At 35.1% G+C, this 15,033-nt stretch overlaps 4 protein-coding genes across 4 annotated transcripts; all 4 read right to left on the bottom strand.

Annotated features, from left to right (window-relative positions):
* Window positions 1-8,258: 8,258 nt before the first annotated feature.
* Window positions 8,259-9,086, bottom strand: LOC139515094 (testis-specific serine/threonine-protein kinase 3-like). The gene has a single exon (XM_071304655.1). It carries the CDS (start codon window positions 9,084-9,086, stop codon window positions 8,259-8,261), a length of 828 nt encoding a protein of 275 aa, XP_071160756.1.
* Window positions 9,087-10,023: 937 nt separating this feature from the next.
* On the bottom strand, window positions 10,024-10,851 carry LOC139515095 (testis-specific serine/threonine-protein kinase 3-like). Its single transcript, XM_071304656.1, has one exon. The coding sequence runs from the start codon at window positions 10,849-10,851 to the stop codon at window positions 10,024-10,026; it is 828 nt and encodes a 275-aa protein (XP_071160757.1).
* A 937-nt stretch (window positions 10,852-11,788) lies between these two features.
* Window positions 11,789-12,616, bottom strand: LOC139515097 (testis-specific serine/threonine-protein kinase 3-like). Its single transcript, XM_071304657.1, has one exon. It carries the CDS (start codon window positions 12,614-12,616, stop codon window positions 11,789-11,791), a length of 828 nt encoding a protein of 275 aa, XP_071160758.1.
* A 936-nt stretch (window positions 12,617-13,552) lies between these two features.
* LOC139515098 (testis-specific serine/threonine-protein kinase 3-like) lies at window positions 13,553-14,380 on the bottom strand. The gene has a single exon (XM_071304658.1). The coding sequence runs from the start codon at window positions 14,378-14,380 to the stop codon at window positions 13,553-13,555; it is 828 nt and encodes a 275-aa protein (XP_071160759.1).
* Between the last annotated feature and the right edge of the window lie 653 nt (window positions 14,381-15,033).

The following is a 15,033-nucleotide window of genomic DNA, read 5'->3' on the forward strand; positions in this document are numbered from 1 at the left end:
TCTTTCAAATCAGGTTTAAAATTATGTTAAAACAAACATTACGACGACTTTGTATTTCAATGGTATGTCTATTGATTTTAAATATTATAAAGTTATACTATACTGTAACGGACTTTAAATGGAAACAAGACAACTCGCCCAACCATCATATCGCCCCATACTAAATCGCTATCCCTTTTTCACCAACTCGCTACACTTTAATAAAATAAATAGAACCGTCATAGTTTCTGGTGATCTGATGTTCTCACCAATTATTTCTATAGTAGACTATATAAATCTTTGTTCTAACTAGCAACACCAATTATTTTATTTTTGCTTTAAACTTAACCATGCCAAATAAACTCAATAATCTTTGGTTACATCTTCTGACATCAGACTCGGACTTCTCTTGAACTGAATTTTAATGTGCGTATTGTTATGCGTTTACTTTTCTACATTGGCTAGAGGTATAGGGGGGGGGGGGGGGTGAGATCTCACAAACATGTTTAACCCCGCCGCATTTTTGCGCCTGTCCGAAGTCAGGAGCCTCTGACCTTTGTTAGTCTTGTATTATTTTAATTTTAGTTTCTTGTGTACTATTTGGAAATTAGTATGGCGTTCATTATCACTGAACTAGTATATATTTGTTTAGGGGCCAGCTGAAGGACGCCTCCGGGTGCGGGAATTTCTCGCTACATTGAAGACCTGTTGATGACCTTCTGCTGTTGTTTTTTTTCTATGGTCGGGTTGTGGTCTCTTTGGCACATTCCCCATTTCCATTCTCAATTTTATCATCATAGATACCAGGATTCATTTTTTTTTATTTACGCCAGACGCGCGTACGTATCGTCTACAAAAGACTCACCAGTGACGCTCGAATAAAGAAATGTTTAAAGGGCTAAATAATGTATGAAGTTGAAGAGCATTGAGAACCCCAAAATTCCTAAAAGTTTTACCAAATATATACAGCTAAGGTAATCTATTCCTGAGGTAGAAAAGCCTGAGTATTTCCAAAATTCAAAGTTTTGTTAACAGTTAATTTACTATTATCAACATATCAATGATAACTCAAGTCTTAGACTAGTAGTCTCAGCAGTCAAGTCAATACAGAAGTGCTGACTACTGGGCTGGTGATACCAAGTTAACAGTATCGGAAGAAGCTGAAATAGCGAAAAAAAATAATTTAATGCTTTTAGCCTTATGCCACAGCAGAAAATGATTGAATATTTTAACGATTTTGACTGGCTATATATAGCCCTCGCACAGTTGGTTTCATTCAGCAGTGCGATATTTAAATAATGTTTATCTGTTTAAATAACAGAGGTGAAACCGTAGGACATATTGTTGGGTTTACCATAAAGTGAAATACATATTTCAAATATAACTCCGACATGTCCCGGTCAGGATAAAAAATGTTGATTGCCGAGAAATATGTTCCTAAAGAATATGTTAATTAAATTTCATTAATACTATCAGATATATAAAACATTAGATCGTATTTTAACTATATGTCTCTGCTACTATTAAAAGAGAGACGAAAGATACAAGAGTGACATTCCAACTCATCAGTCGAAAATAAAGTGACAACGCTTTGGCTAAAAAAAACTGGCCGGGGTCATCTCAACGGTGCTCTGGAAGGGTAAGAAGCTTCTGCTCCACATGTGACATCCGTCGTATTGCTCATCACATGTTAGTACAGATCCGATAATAAGTCTGATAAATATGCAGCGATAAAGAATTCCATTGTGCACTCGATAACGTCAGCGTACGTATTCATACATGTACATATAGGCGATAATGGGTGTTTAAAAGCACACTCAGAAACTGTCATATCATTACTACGGATGACTTCATACGAATAAAAATTAATCTGTTTTCTGTTGTTTCACTTAAGTTTTGTTTGAGATCGATTTTGTAAATCTCCTGATCACATTTAAAATGGTAGGCATTATCTATATGATATCTTGAACAATTCCGTTTTATTTTTAATATAAGGCTGTTTTTCAGTATCTGTAGCCTCTACTTATGTTCATCCACGCCAGTTTAGAAATAGTGGAATTAAAAAAGACAATGGAGCTTGTTGCGATTTCAAGGATTCTTTCTTTGTCTGTCACGTTTTGCTATGGTTAACATGTGTGTTTTCCGGTAAAAGATGGCAGGATGTAACTTCATCTAATAAGTTATAAGCAGTGACTATTTTGGCAAAATAGCGATTTTTGTAGAGTGCTATAAAATCAATTGAAAATTACTTATTCATAAATTCAAACTTTGTTCTTCAGTCAGACTATCTGTACCATGTGTTGTTCATTCTTGTTTGTCTGTAAGTCTGTTCTCAGAACCAAGAGTTGGTGTGGTCTGTTATGTGGAACTTTTAAATATTTTTGGTAATATACTTTTTTAAATATGTAACACGGAGCCTCGGCTCACAACGAACCGTGAGCTATAAAGGGCCCGAAAAATGACTAGTATAAAAACCACTCAAACATGAAAACCAACGGTCTAATCTATATAAAAACGAGAAACGAGAAAAATTTATGAACCACATCAACTAACAAAAACAGGCTCCTGTTTTGATTAACTTATATGTGCGACATACACATAATTCCAGAATATTTTATAGAGCCATTAGAGGACTCTTCATACATCATTTCTGTCCTGTTTTTTAGAGTCCACCTTCTTAAAATATCCGTCAAAATATGTCTGATTTTATACCAATTGATTGCAATTGACTGTAACTTGTAAGTTAGTTCCATCCATGAATAACCACCAGGTACATGTATTGCGTTTAGAATTGTTTTACTGTGATTTACTAGAAGTTGCATATACAAACATATGACACCAAAGTCACTTTCTTGTATAAGTCAATGGTGTCCCTTTGAAGTAACAAGAAACAGAAAATGCCAAATGAACAGTCAAAAATAACAAGTCGAAAATAATATACTAGTAATACATTAATTAATCTTCCTATCTATAAAATATATAATTGTGACCGCTGTAAATAATACACTATTAATTGATGTTAAATAGCGAACACAAGTTATTTCTACTATATTTATGCCGGTTCATATTATACAGAAAAAAACCGCGAAAATAATTGAAATGAACAGGAACCACAAAAAATAACGGATTTTGGAAAAGCAGGAGTGTTTAACAAAATTGTCCTGTCTACAAGTACCTATGGTCTTTTATTTTTTTCATTTTACTATAAGCACTAGTAATTTCCGAAGAACCCATTGTGTAACATGGTATTCTTTGTCATTCCTATAATGTTTATTGGGTCAAATGTTATATCTTTTTGTGGTTTATTTATTTTTTTAGGATTTAACAAAGCTGCAAATTCCGTTCTCCGTGATTTGTCCGATTCAGTTTATTTTTTCATTACTTTCATGTCGATGTACTTGTTGGAGTATTTTTGATTTCTTGTACAGCATGCTATGCTAAGACTTTAAATTTTCCATTAAAATGAATTAGAAAAACTAAGAAATTTGGCGAGAGCAATGACATTTTTTAGTAGTTAGAATTACCATTGGAACTTATTATGTGTTCAGGCAGATTTAAAAGTAAGATAAAAACTATGCGCAGAAAAAAAAATCTTTCAAAGTCTTAACGGTATTTAATTGTTAGAATAATTTCAAAGATTCCTTTTCTTTAAGTTATGTGAAATCAGGTGCTCTGTTATACCAGTAATCAATCAGTAGTTACTTTATGAGTAATATGAATAAATAAGTAGACTTTATTATTCTTAATTTCTTTAACAAAGTTTATAGATATCTGCATAATTTGTATTTGAATGCTTTTAGATTGTTAATTGTCATTTATGAAGATACAAATGAATATAAAATTGGTTTGAAGAATGAAATTCAAAACAGTGTGGCTGTGGCTATTAATTGACACATTAAATTCATCCATTGACTGGGACAATTTAGGTGAACGTTTGTATGTAACGACCACTGCTCACTATGTACTTTTTAAAGACACTTAAACTATGGGGTCACCAAAGGTTCTCAACACCTTAATAAAATAATTCGAAAAATTAATCAGAAATAACACGATGTTTTGATTTATATCAATTATATAAATCAAAACATAAAGGTTATTCCTGATTAATTTTTCGAATTATTTTATAATTAAATGCGTTAAGAAACCTTTGGTGACCCCACAGTTCAAATGTCTATCGTAGGTACGTCGTGAACAGTGGTCGTTACAGACAAACGTTCACGTAAATTGTCCCAGTCAATGGATGAATTTAATGTGTCAATCAATGGCCACAGCCACACTGTTTTGAATTTCATTCTATATTAAATCTGAAAACAAAGCAAAGTTCGTCTGTCCAAATTATTTAAGAACTTCGTAACATATTTTTCATGTTGTATTATTTCCTTTTTCCGTCTTTCTTTTATATTTTTGTGAGGAGGGGAGTTGACGTTAGTGACGTTACCCGATGCCTAGCTGCACGGGTGTTTGTTACAGACGTCTTGCACAGTTGGAAAGCAAGTCCTTGGAAACGTCCGTTGTCGTCAAGCTTTATCAGCAACAATAGCAGGGGGAATTAATTAGGTGGCGCTACAGTCGTCCGTAACGTCAAAAAGTCCGCCAAATCAATCGCCTAAAAGATTGACGTTTAAAGTATTTTTTGCAACTTGTCATGCTTTTATTACAATTAAATTTTAAAATTTGTAGGTTTTGTGACCAATATAATTTCTTTACGACATACAAACATTACAAAAAATAGCTTGTTATTGCTATTCCTTTATTCTGTCAGTTCTGAAAAAATTAGCCATCTTTTTTGTTCGCCAAAAAAATCGTTTTTTCCTAATTTGACGTTTGCGTATCCAAATACAGAAAAGAACGGTTATAATCTTAAATGAAACCGGGAAACCTATTTCAAATTTATACACTGTTTTGAAGCCATCATTTTTTACTTTTATACATCAATTTTAGTGACCACCAGCCATGTCAATTTTTATCTGGTTTTAGCTACGTTTCTACTTCAAAACAGTACAGTTTAGCTTCTTTTCATTGTACCTGTTTCAAAGTGCTTTAAAATACTGATTTTATTAAAGACATGAATGAAATTTTGATTAAAAGTTGTGGATTTTCACAATTCCATACGATACTTGTATTTTAAAGTAACTAAAACCCCTTTTGATCCCCTACACAAATTGACGGTGACATTGTTTTCTTTTTTCAACATACGTCATGTAACGTTTATAACAAAATATGTGTCAGGGTCATGTGCATATTAGTAAAAATTTACACATTGGAAAAGTGAAACAACAAACAAAGATCTTCTTTATTGCGTTTAAAGCTAAACGTCTTGGAAAATTCTGACAGATCTGACAAACTATTGATAGCCTACTGTATGGATGAACAAAAGCACAAAAATAGCAATAGAAAATGCATTGCAAAGAAAATTCTGTAGGAAAAAAAGATATGAAAAAAGAAAATGAAGGTCAGTTACATGTAATAAAATCTTGCTTATATTATTATCTCTACTTAGTAAGCAAAAACTAGCTTATCAAGCCAAGTCAGCTGCCAAACAAGAAGTTTATTTGTAGAGATGTGTTCTTACAAAATTGAATTTATTCAAATGGCAAATTCTTGTCAAAATTTAAGCATCTTTGATCATTATTGAAGTAAAATGCACAAAATGTGTCCCACCAGTTTCATTTCATTTCCTATTACTAGTATTCAGGTAAAGTATATATACAATACTTTGTATATAAATATGTAATTATTTAAAGAAGCTGATACAGCAACCTGTTCAAGAGAAGAAGCCCCAAAAAGTTTACTTTCATAATCTATAAAATACCCTGAGAAATAAGACAAAGGGCTACTGTGCAAGCTAATCTAATAGTTTAATTTTACAATAATAATGATTCTGAAATTCAAAATTGTGTCACTTTCGCTTATAATTTAAAGCATATATTATATATATATTTTTTTACAAAATTTCTGTCAATATTTTTGGTATAAAACTTATAAATCCCTTTTTTGTATTTTACTGTTCAACTAAGAAACATAGGCCTGAGTTTAAAGGCTCTCTTAATTTGAAAAAAATTGTTGAGACTCTTGGTCACACTTTATAGAATATAAAATATATGTGATCAGTACTATTTATTTAATGATTATATCAATTTTCAGAAAGATTATTGAAATTGTATAAACTGTTTTATTGCATTAAATATAATCAGAAGTGTTTAAAAAAATTCTGCATGTAGTATATTTCATCCGCCAGATCTAATTTCTTTCAATATAGCTAGGTTTTTAATTTTACATGTAGGTGTCATTATCCACATTTCTGAATTGGTTTTTTTTTTACTGCAGTAATATTTTATCTTTTAATATTTACATTTAATTAGTCCTTCTCTGAAAAATAGGGGGAAGTATCTCTTCTTTATATTATCATAACATAGTTATAAATCGAGTTTCGTTTATTTTCTTTCTAATTTTTGTAAAGTAAACTCCTTTTTTAATTTTTATGCATTTTGCTGGGTTTTTATTTTTGACTGGTGATATTAAGGGGAGATAACCACTTGCACAAATCGGCATAAAAACCACCGCTTCGGTTTGAAATCAATTTGACGTTTGCGTATCCAACATTCTATTGCCGAGATATTCATATCGAGTGTTTGTCTTAATGAGATGCTTTATTAAATTTAAATTCAGCCCATCATTTTTAGTTTCCTCGTAAATATTTAGATTTTCCATTCAGGAGACTTGACAATTTTCACCCAAACTCCAAGTTTGCAGATAAAATAAAGAATAAAGGACTTTGATTTGATGTGTGAGCTTTGACGAGAATAAACTATGGATACTCAAGATTAGTTAGGTCAATAAGTTTTTATTACGACAATAGTATTCAGTGAGTTAAAATGAGGTTTGTCTCATCCGTTTTTTTACTGAATTTTCACGGTCACGTGACTCTATTGTTGCTGATAAACTTGGGGTCAAACCGTGACCTGCTTTCCAACTGCACGTAACAACGGCATTAGGATTGATAAGTAACGCAACATGGCAGGCGTAGTTTTGTCTGTTAATGTTTTAATGTTCCTAATGTGTAAATTAACTGTGGATCAAGAATCAGTCATCTTATTTGAAGTAAGTGGATTATCTTACAGTTTAAGCTAATTAACACTAGTGATCACGTAGCAATGTCTCATTAATAAAACAAGAAGTAAGTTGTGTAGATCGACTTTTGTTTACCGTACTATCTTGTTTTTATCTTGTTTCTAAAATCTTTAAAATCTTACATAATTAAATGATACATTTTTGTAAATAGCTCCCCTTTTCATTAATGGTACCTACTCTTGCAAACGATGAACATGTCTAAAGCATTTATCTTATATGTTTACCGTTACCATACATTTTTCCATTGCCTTTGACAGCGATGTTTACCGTTACCGTAAACACTATATAAAAGGTTAACCGTAGCTCAACAAGTATGATGTATACTATGCAGTTTACTGTTTCTTCTTATGCAAGGTTTATAACAACTTAAACGATATTAAATCACTCTGAATGTTCAAGGGGATATTTGCTTCTAATTTATTCAAAGAGTTTCGGATTAGAAAGGAATTCCGCAGACAAAAAAAAACTGTATGCTGATGTGGCAAACTGGAGTATAACAATAAAGTACGTTGTCAGGCCTACGTTCTTCAAGCGCAAACCAGTCAAAAGAAAGGTGTGGGGGAGAATAGTTATAGAACGAATAAGAGATTATGCGTTTTCTACGTATAGACATCGTGAAATGTCAGCCGCTCGACACAATGTGAAGCTTTTTGGCTCGCGGCTGATGATATCAATGGACAGAAACCCAGAAATCATTACCTATTGATACAATGTCTTTATCCTTATCTTGTTTCTCAAAGCTTTAATACAAAGAAACGGAAAACTAAAAAAAAAAAGGATTATTTGGGGATACGGTAAACTAGACTAACAAATAGTCTTGATCACTAAAGCATTGTCTCATTGATAAAACAAGAAGTATAAGATGTGCCAATCCTTAAAGAAGGAATGTAGACCAAACGTTAGACTAACAAATAGTCTTAATCACTTAGCAGTGTCTCATTGATAAAACAAGAAGTATAAGATGGACCAATCCTTAAAGAAGGAATGTAGACCAAACGTTAACATTTGTTTACCGTAACCGCATATCGTATTTGATCAAGTTACATTAAAAGAAGGTCCGCACGGTTTACCGTAACAACAGCTCAGACAAAAAAAAAGGCATCCTTGAAATCACAACATTGTGATTTCAAGGATGCTTAATTATGTGTTTAAAACTGGCTCAAGGCAAGACGGACTGAGCTTGCATTAGCGCGTTTTTCAACAGAGGGTTCAAGCATAGAGGAGATGAGAGACTTAAACGTTTCGTTAGTGTTTTCTGGGAAAGAGAGGGTGTTGGAGATTTGAGATTGGACCATAGAGGTAGCGTCACTATCGGAGAATGGGAAAGCTCCGAAGAGCATGACGTAGAGCATAACTCCCATACTCCACATATCGGCTTTCATGGTGCTGTGTTCCATTCCCATAATAACTTCTGGGGCAGCGTATGGGGGGGTTCCACAAAATTCTTCAGATTCGGCAACAATATCGGACGACTTGGCAAATCCAAAGTCGGCCAATTTGACACAACCATTAGACAACAAGACGTTTTCTAATTTAATGTCATTGTGGGCGATTCCAATTGAGTGGCAGTATTCGATTGCTTTGACAACCTGAGAGAAGAGAGAGAGGGTGGCTTCAACGGACATGAGACCGTTTTTCATTATGTATTCAAAAACATCTCCGAATTCAGCGAATTCCATCAAAACGAAGGCAAATTCTTCGGCTTCGATGATTTCAATGGCTTCGACGATGTTTTCGTGTTTGAGGCTGAGAAAAGCTTCAAACTCAGTTGAGGTTTTGATGACTTTCTTTATTGCAACTTTACCGAATATTTCGCTAGAGGCAGAGAAAACTTCTTCAGTAAGAGCTACAACATTTGAGAGTCCACTGTTCATTAAAAATTCCATTTTAAACTGGCGTGGATGTGATGTGATAAAGATACCAAATAGTGAAATGCAAGCCTTATATAGTGAATCGGCCGATATGGCCTCTTCCATGTCTTGATGTTCAAGGGGAGACAAGTCTTAATAAATGCTTCCTTACATAATTAAATAGTACATTTTTGGAAATAGCTCCCCTTTTCATTAATGGTACCTACTCTTGCAAACGGTTAACATTTCTAAGGCATTTTTCTTATATGTTTACCGTTACCATAAACTTTTCCATAGCTTGTGACTGCGATGTTTACCGTAACCATAAAAATTATATCAAAGGTTTACCGTAGCTCAACTAGTATAAGAGTATACTCTGCAGTTTACCGTTTCTTCGCACGCTGAAGGTTTACCACAACAAACTAAACGATATTAAATCACTGTCTGAATGTTCAAGGGGATATTTGCTTCCAATTTAGTCAACGAGTTTCGGATTAGAAATGAATTCCACAGAAGACAAAAAAACTGTATGCTGATACGGTTAACTGGACTATAAAGTATAATACTGGGTCCTTTTATTTTGGTATTGCATCTTTGTTTACCGTACCCTCATGCAATTAGTTTACCTAGATTATGGGTGTTCAGCCGCTCGACACAAGGTGAAGCTCTCTGGCTCGCGGCTGATATGTTTCGATATCAATGGACAGAAACCATAAAATCATTACCTATCAATATCCTTATCTTGTTTCTTAAAAATTTAATACAAAGGAACGGGAAACTGAAATGTTAAAGGACTGTTTGGTGATACGGTAAACTAGACTAACAAATAGTCTTAATCACTTAGCAGTGTCTCATTGATAAAACAAGAAGTATAAGATGGACCAATCCTTAAAGAAGGAATGTAGACCAAACGTTAACATTTGTTTACCGTAACCGCATATCGTATTTGATCAAGTTACATTAAAAGAAGGTCCGCACGGTTTACCGTAACAACAGCTCAGACAAAAAAAAAGGCATCCTTGAAATCACAACATTGTGATTTCAAGGATGCTTAATTATGTGTTTAAAACTGGCTCAAGGCAAGACGGACTGAGCTTGCATTAGCGCGTTTTTCAACAGAGGGTTCAAGCATAGAGGAGATGAGAGACTTTAACGTTTCGTTAGTGTTTTCTGGGAAAGAGAGGGTGTTGGAGATTTGAGATTGAACCATAGAGGTAGCGTCACTATCGGAGAATGGGAAAGCTCCGAAGAGCATGACGTAGAGCATAACTCCCATACTCCACATATCGGCTTTCATGGTGCTGTGTTCCATTCCCATAATAACTTCTGGGGCAGCGTATGGGAGGGTTCCACAAAATTCTTCAGATTCGGCAACAATATCAGACGACTTGGCAAATCCAAAGTCGGCCAATTTGACACAACCATTAGACAACAAGACGTTTTCTAATTTAATGTCATTGTGGGCGATTCCAATTGAGTGGCAGTATTCGATTGCTTTGACAACCTGAGAGAAGAGAGAGAGGGTGGCTTCAACGGACATGAGACCGTTTTTCATTATGTATTCAAAAACATCTCCGAATTCAGCGAATTCCATCAAAACGAAGGCAAATTCTTCGGCTTCGATGATTTCAATGGCTTCGACGATGTTTTCGTGTTTGAGGCTGAGAAAAGCTTCAAACTCAGTTGAGGTTTTGATGACTTTCTTTATTGCAACTTTACCGAATATTTCGCTAGAGGCAGAGAAAACTTCTTCAGTAAGAGCTACAACATTTGAGAGTCCACTGTTCATTAAAAATTCCATTTTAAACTGGCGTGGATGTGATGTGATAAAGATACCAAATAGTGAAATGCAAGCCTTATATAGTGAATCGGCCGATATGGCCTCTTCCATGTCTTGATGTTCAAGGGGAGACAAGTCTTAATAAATGCTTCCTTACATAATTAAATAGTACATTTTTGGAAATAGCTCCCCTTTTCATTAATGGTACCTACTCTTGCAAACGGTTAACATTTCTAAGGCATTTTTCTTATATGTTTACCGTTACCATAAACTTTTCCATAGCTTGTGACTGCGATGTTTACCGTAACCATAAAAATTATATCAAAGGTTTACCGTAGCTCAACTAGTATAAGAGTATACTCTGCAGTTTACCGTTTCTTCGCACGCTGAAGGTTTACCACAACAAACTAAACGATATTAAATCACTGTCTGAATGTTCAAGGGGATATTTGCTTCCAATTTAGTCAACGAGTTTCGGATTAGAAATGAATTCCACAGAAGACAAAAAAACTGTATGCTGATACGGTTAACTGGACTATAAAGTATAATACTGGGTCCTTTTATTTTGGTATTGCATCTTTGTTTACCGTACCCTCATACAATTAGTTTACCTAGATTATGGGTGTTCAGCCGCTCGACACAAGGTGAAGCTCTCTGGCTCGCGGCTGATATGTTTCGATATCAATGGACAGAAACCATAAAATCATTACCTATCAATATCCTTATCTTGTTTCTTAAAAATTTAATACAAAGGAACGGGAAACTGAAATGTTAAAGGACTGTTTGGTGATACGGTAAACTAGACTAACAAATAGTCTTAATCACTTAGCAGTGTCTCATTGATAAAACAAGAAGTATAAGATGTGCCAATCCTTAAAGAAGGAATGTAGACCAAACGTTAACATTTGTTTACCGTAACCGCATATCGTATTTGATCAAGTTACATTAAAAGAAGGTCCGCACGGTTTACCGTAACAACAGCTCAGACAAAAAAAAAGGCATCCTTGAAATCACAACATTGTGATTTCAAGGATGCTTAATTATGTGTTTAAAACTGGCTCAAGGCAAGACGGACTGAGCTTGCATTAGCGCGTTTTTCAACAGAGGGTTCAAGCATAGAGGAGATGAGAGACTTTAACGTTTCGTTAGTGTTTTCTGGGAAAGAGAGGGTGTTGGAGATTTGAGATTGAACCATAGAGGTAGCGTCACTATCGGAGAATGGGAAAGCTCCGAAGAGCATGACGTAGAGCATAACTCCCATACTCCACATATCGGCTTTCATGGTGCTGTGTTCCATTCCCATAATAACTTCTGGGGCAGCGTATGGGAGGGTTCCACAAAATTCTTCAGATTCGGCAACAATATCAGACGACTTGGCAAATCCAAAGTCGGCCAATTTGACACAACCATTAGACAACAAGACGTTTTCTAATTTAATGTCATTGTGGGCGATTCCAATTGAGTGGCAGTATTCGATTGCTTTGACAACCTGAGAGAAGAGAGAGAGGGTGGCTTCAACGGACATGAGACCGTTTTTCATTATGTATTCAAAAACATCTCCGAATTCAGCGAATTCCATCAAAACGAAGGCAAATTCTTCGGCTTCGATGATTTCAATGGCTTCGACGATGTTTTCGTGTTTGAGGCTGAGAAAAGCTTCAAACTCAGTTGAGGTTTTGATGACTTTCTTTATTGCAACTTTACCGAATATTTCGCTAGAGGCAGAGAAAACTTCTTCAGTAAGAGCTACAACATTTGAGAGTCCACTGTTCATTAAAAATTCCATTTTAAACTGGCGTGGATGTGATGTGATAAAGATACCAAATAGTGAAATGCAAGCCTTATATAGTGAATCGGCCGATATGGCCTCTTCCATGTCTTGATGTTCAAGGGGAGACAAGTCTTAATAAATGCTTCCTTACATAATTAAATAGTACATTTTTGGAAATAGCTCCCCTTTTCATTAATGGTACCTACTCTTGCAAACGGTTAACATTTCTAAGGCATTTTTCTTATATGTTTACCGTTACCATAAACTTTTCCATAGCTTGTGACTGCGATGTTTACCGTAACCATAAAAATTATATCAAAGGTTTACCGTAGCTCAACTAGTATAAGAGTATACTCTGCAGTTTACCGTTTCTTCGCACGCTGAAGGTTTACCACAACAAACTAAACGATATTAAATCACTGTCTGAATGTTCAAGGGGATATTTGCTTCCAATTTTGTCAACGAGTTTCGGATTAGAAATGAATTCCACAGAAGACAAAAAAACTGTATGCTGTTACGGTTAACTGGACTATAAAGTATAATACTGGGTCCTTTTATTTTGGTATTGCATCTTTGTTTACCGTACCCTCATACAATTAGTTTACCTAGATTATGGGTGTTCAGCCGCTCGACACAAGGTGAAGCTCTCTGGCTCGCGGCTGATATGTTTCGATATCAATGGACAGAAACCATAAAATCATTACCTATCAATATCCTTATCTTGTTTCTTAAAAATTTAATACAAAGGAACGGGAAACTGAAATGTTAAAGGACTGTTTGGTGATACGGTAAACTAGACTAACAAATAGTCTTAATCACTTAGCAGTGTCTCATTGATAAAACAAGAAGTATAAGATGTGCCAATCCTTAAAGAAGGAATGTAGACCAAACGTTAACATTTGTTTACCGTAACCGCATATCGTATTTGATCAAGTTACATTAAAAGAAGGTCCGCACGGTTTACCGTAACAACAGCTCAGACAAAAAAAAGGCATCCTTGAAATCACAACATTGTGATTTCAAGGATGCTTAATTATGTGTTTAAAACTGGCTCAAGGCAAGACGGACTGAGCTTGCATTAGCGCGTTTTTCAACAGAGGGTTCAAGCATAGAGGAGATGAGAGACTTTAACGTTTCGTTAGTGTTTTCTGGGAAAGAGAGGGTGTTGGAGATTTGAGATTGGACCATAGAGGTAGCGTCACTATCGGAGAATGGGAAAGCTCCGAAGAGCATGACGTAGAGCATAACTCCCATACTCCACATATCGGCTTTCATGGTGCTGTGTTCCATTCCCATAATAACTTCTGGGGCAGCGTATGGGAGGGTTCCACAAAATTCTTCAGATTCGGCAACAATATCGGACGACTTGGCAAATCCAAAGTCGGCCAATTTGACACAACCATTAGACAACAAGACGTTTTCTAATTTAATGTCATTGTGGGCGATTCCAATTGAGTGGCAGTATTCGATTGCTTTGACAACCTGAGAGAAGAGAGAGAGGGTGGCTTCAACGGACATGAGACCGTTTTTCATTATGTATTCAAAAACATCTCCGAATTCAGCGAATTCCATCAAAACGAAGGCAAATTCTTCGGCTTCGATGATTTCAATGGCTTCGACGATGTTTTCGTGTTTGAGGCTGAGAAAAGCTTCAAACTCAGTTGAGGTTTTGATGACTTTCTTTATTGCAACTTTACCAAATATTTCGCTAGAGGCAGAGAAAACTTCTTCAGTAAGAGCTACAACATTTGAGAGTCCACTGTTCATTAAAAATTCCATTTTAAACTGGCGTGGATGTGATGTGATAAAGATACCAAATAGTGAAATGCAAGCCTTATATAGTGAATCGGCCGATATGGCCTCTTCCATGTCTTGATGTTCAAGGGGAGACAAGTCTTAATAAATGGGGCAATATGCGCAATTGTTTCTCCATAGGCCGTAATGGTAACGTTTTCTTCAGTTGCTCAGCCCATATCGTAAACTTGTATATGTATGATGGCTTGTTTCGAAGCTGAGACATTTTTACATATGTGGTTAAATTTTCGGGGTACGAAGTGTGATTCATTTTTCCGTAATTTAGCAAACCCCGAGAATCCTTTTGCGATGTGGCTCCTCATGGTAAAAAATCCCATTTTTAACACAATAAGTTCTTTGAAATTTTAATACTTTGAACACATTTAATAGCTCCATGGTTTTTACACATTTATTCTGTGTTCCCCTACTTTCTAAATTAACACTAATGGTTCATCTCAGTCATTTGTTTATCATAGAAATGTGTCAAATATCACTACACAGAGATTTTTTGTTTACACGTGACTTTTGTGTTCCTCATTTCAAGGCGCATTAGGGGTATTGTCCCATATTGAAATCCATAGTTCTGATTTTTCCAAATATTTTTAGGTGATCTTCATCGGTATGACATTCTGAATAAATCTGTGTATTTTTGTCCATTTCTGAAAAAAAATAAAGTTGTTTCAGCACTATATGGCAATGACACTTTTATCGCTATATTCATTTATTTT

This window comes from Mytilus edulis, chromosome 3 (genome assembly GCF_963676685.1).
Source record: "Mytilus edulis chromosome 3, xbMytEdul2.2, whole genome shotgun sequence".
NCBI lineage: Eukaryota > Metazoa > Mollusca > Bivalvia > Mytilida > Mytilidae > Mytilus > Mytilus edulis.

What these genes read in the sequence shown, in the direction of transcription:
- LOC139515094 (XM_071304655.1), bottom strand. Translation starts at nt 9,086, where the DNA reads ATGGAAGAGGCCATATCGGCCGATTCACTATATAAGGCTTGCATTTCA.
- LOC139515095 (XM_071304656.1), bottom strand. Translation starts at nt 10,851, where the DNA reads ATGGAAGAGGCCATATCGGCCGATTCACTATATAAGGCTTGCATTTCA.
- LOC139515097 (XM_071304657.1), bottom strand. Translation starts at nt 12,616, where the DNA reads ATGGAAGAGGCCATATCGGCCGATTCACTATATAAGGCTTGCATTTCA.
- LOC139515098 (XM_071304658.1), bottom strand. Translation starts at nt 14,380, where the DNA reads ATGGAAGAGGCCATATCGGCCGATTCACTATATAAGGCTTGCATTTCA.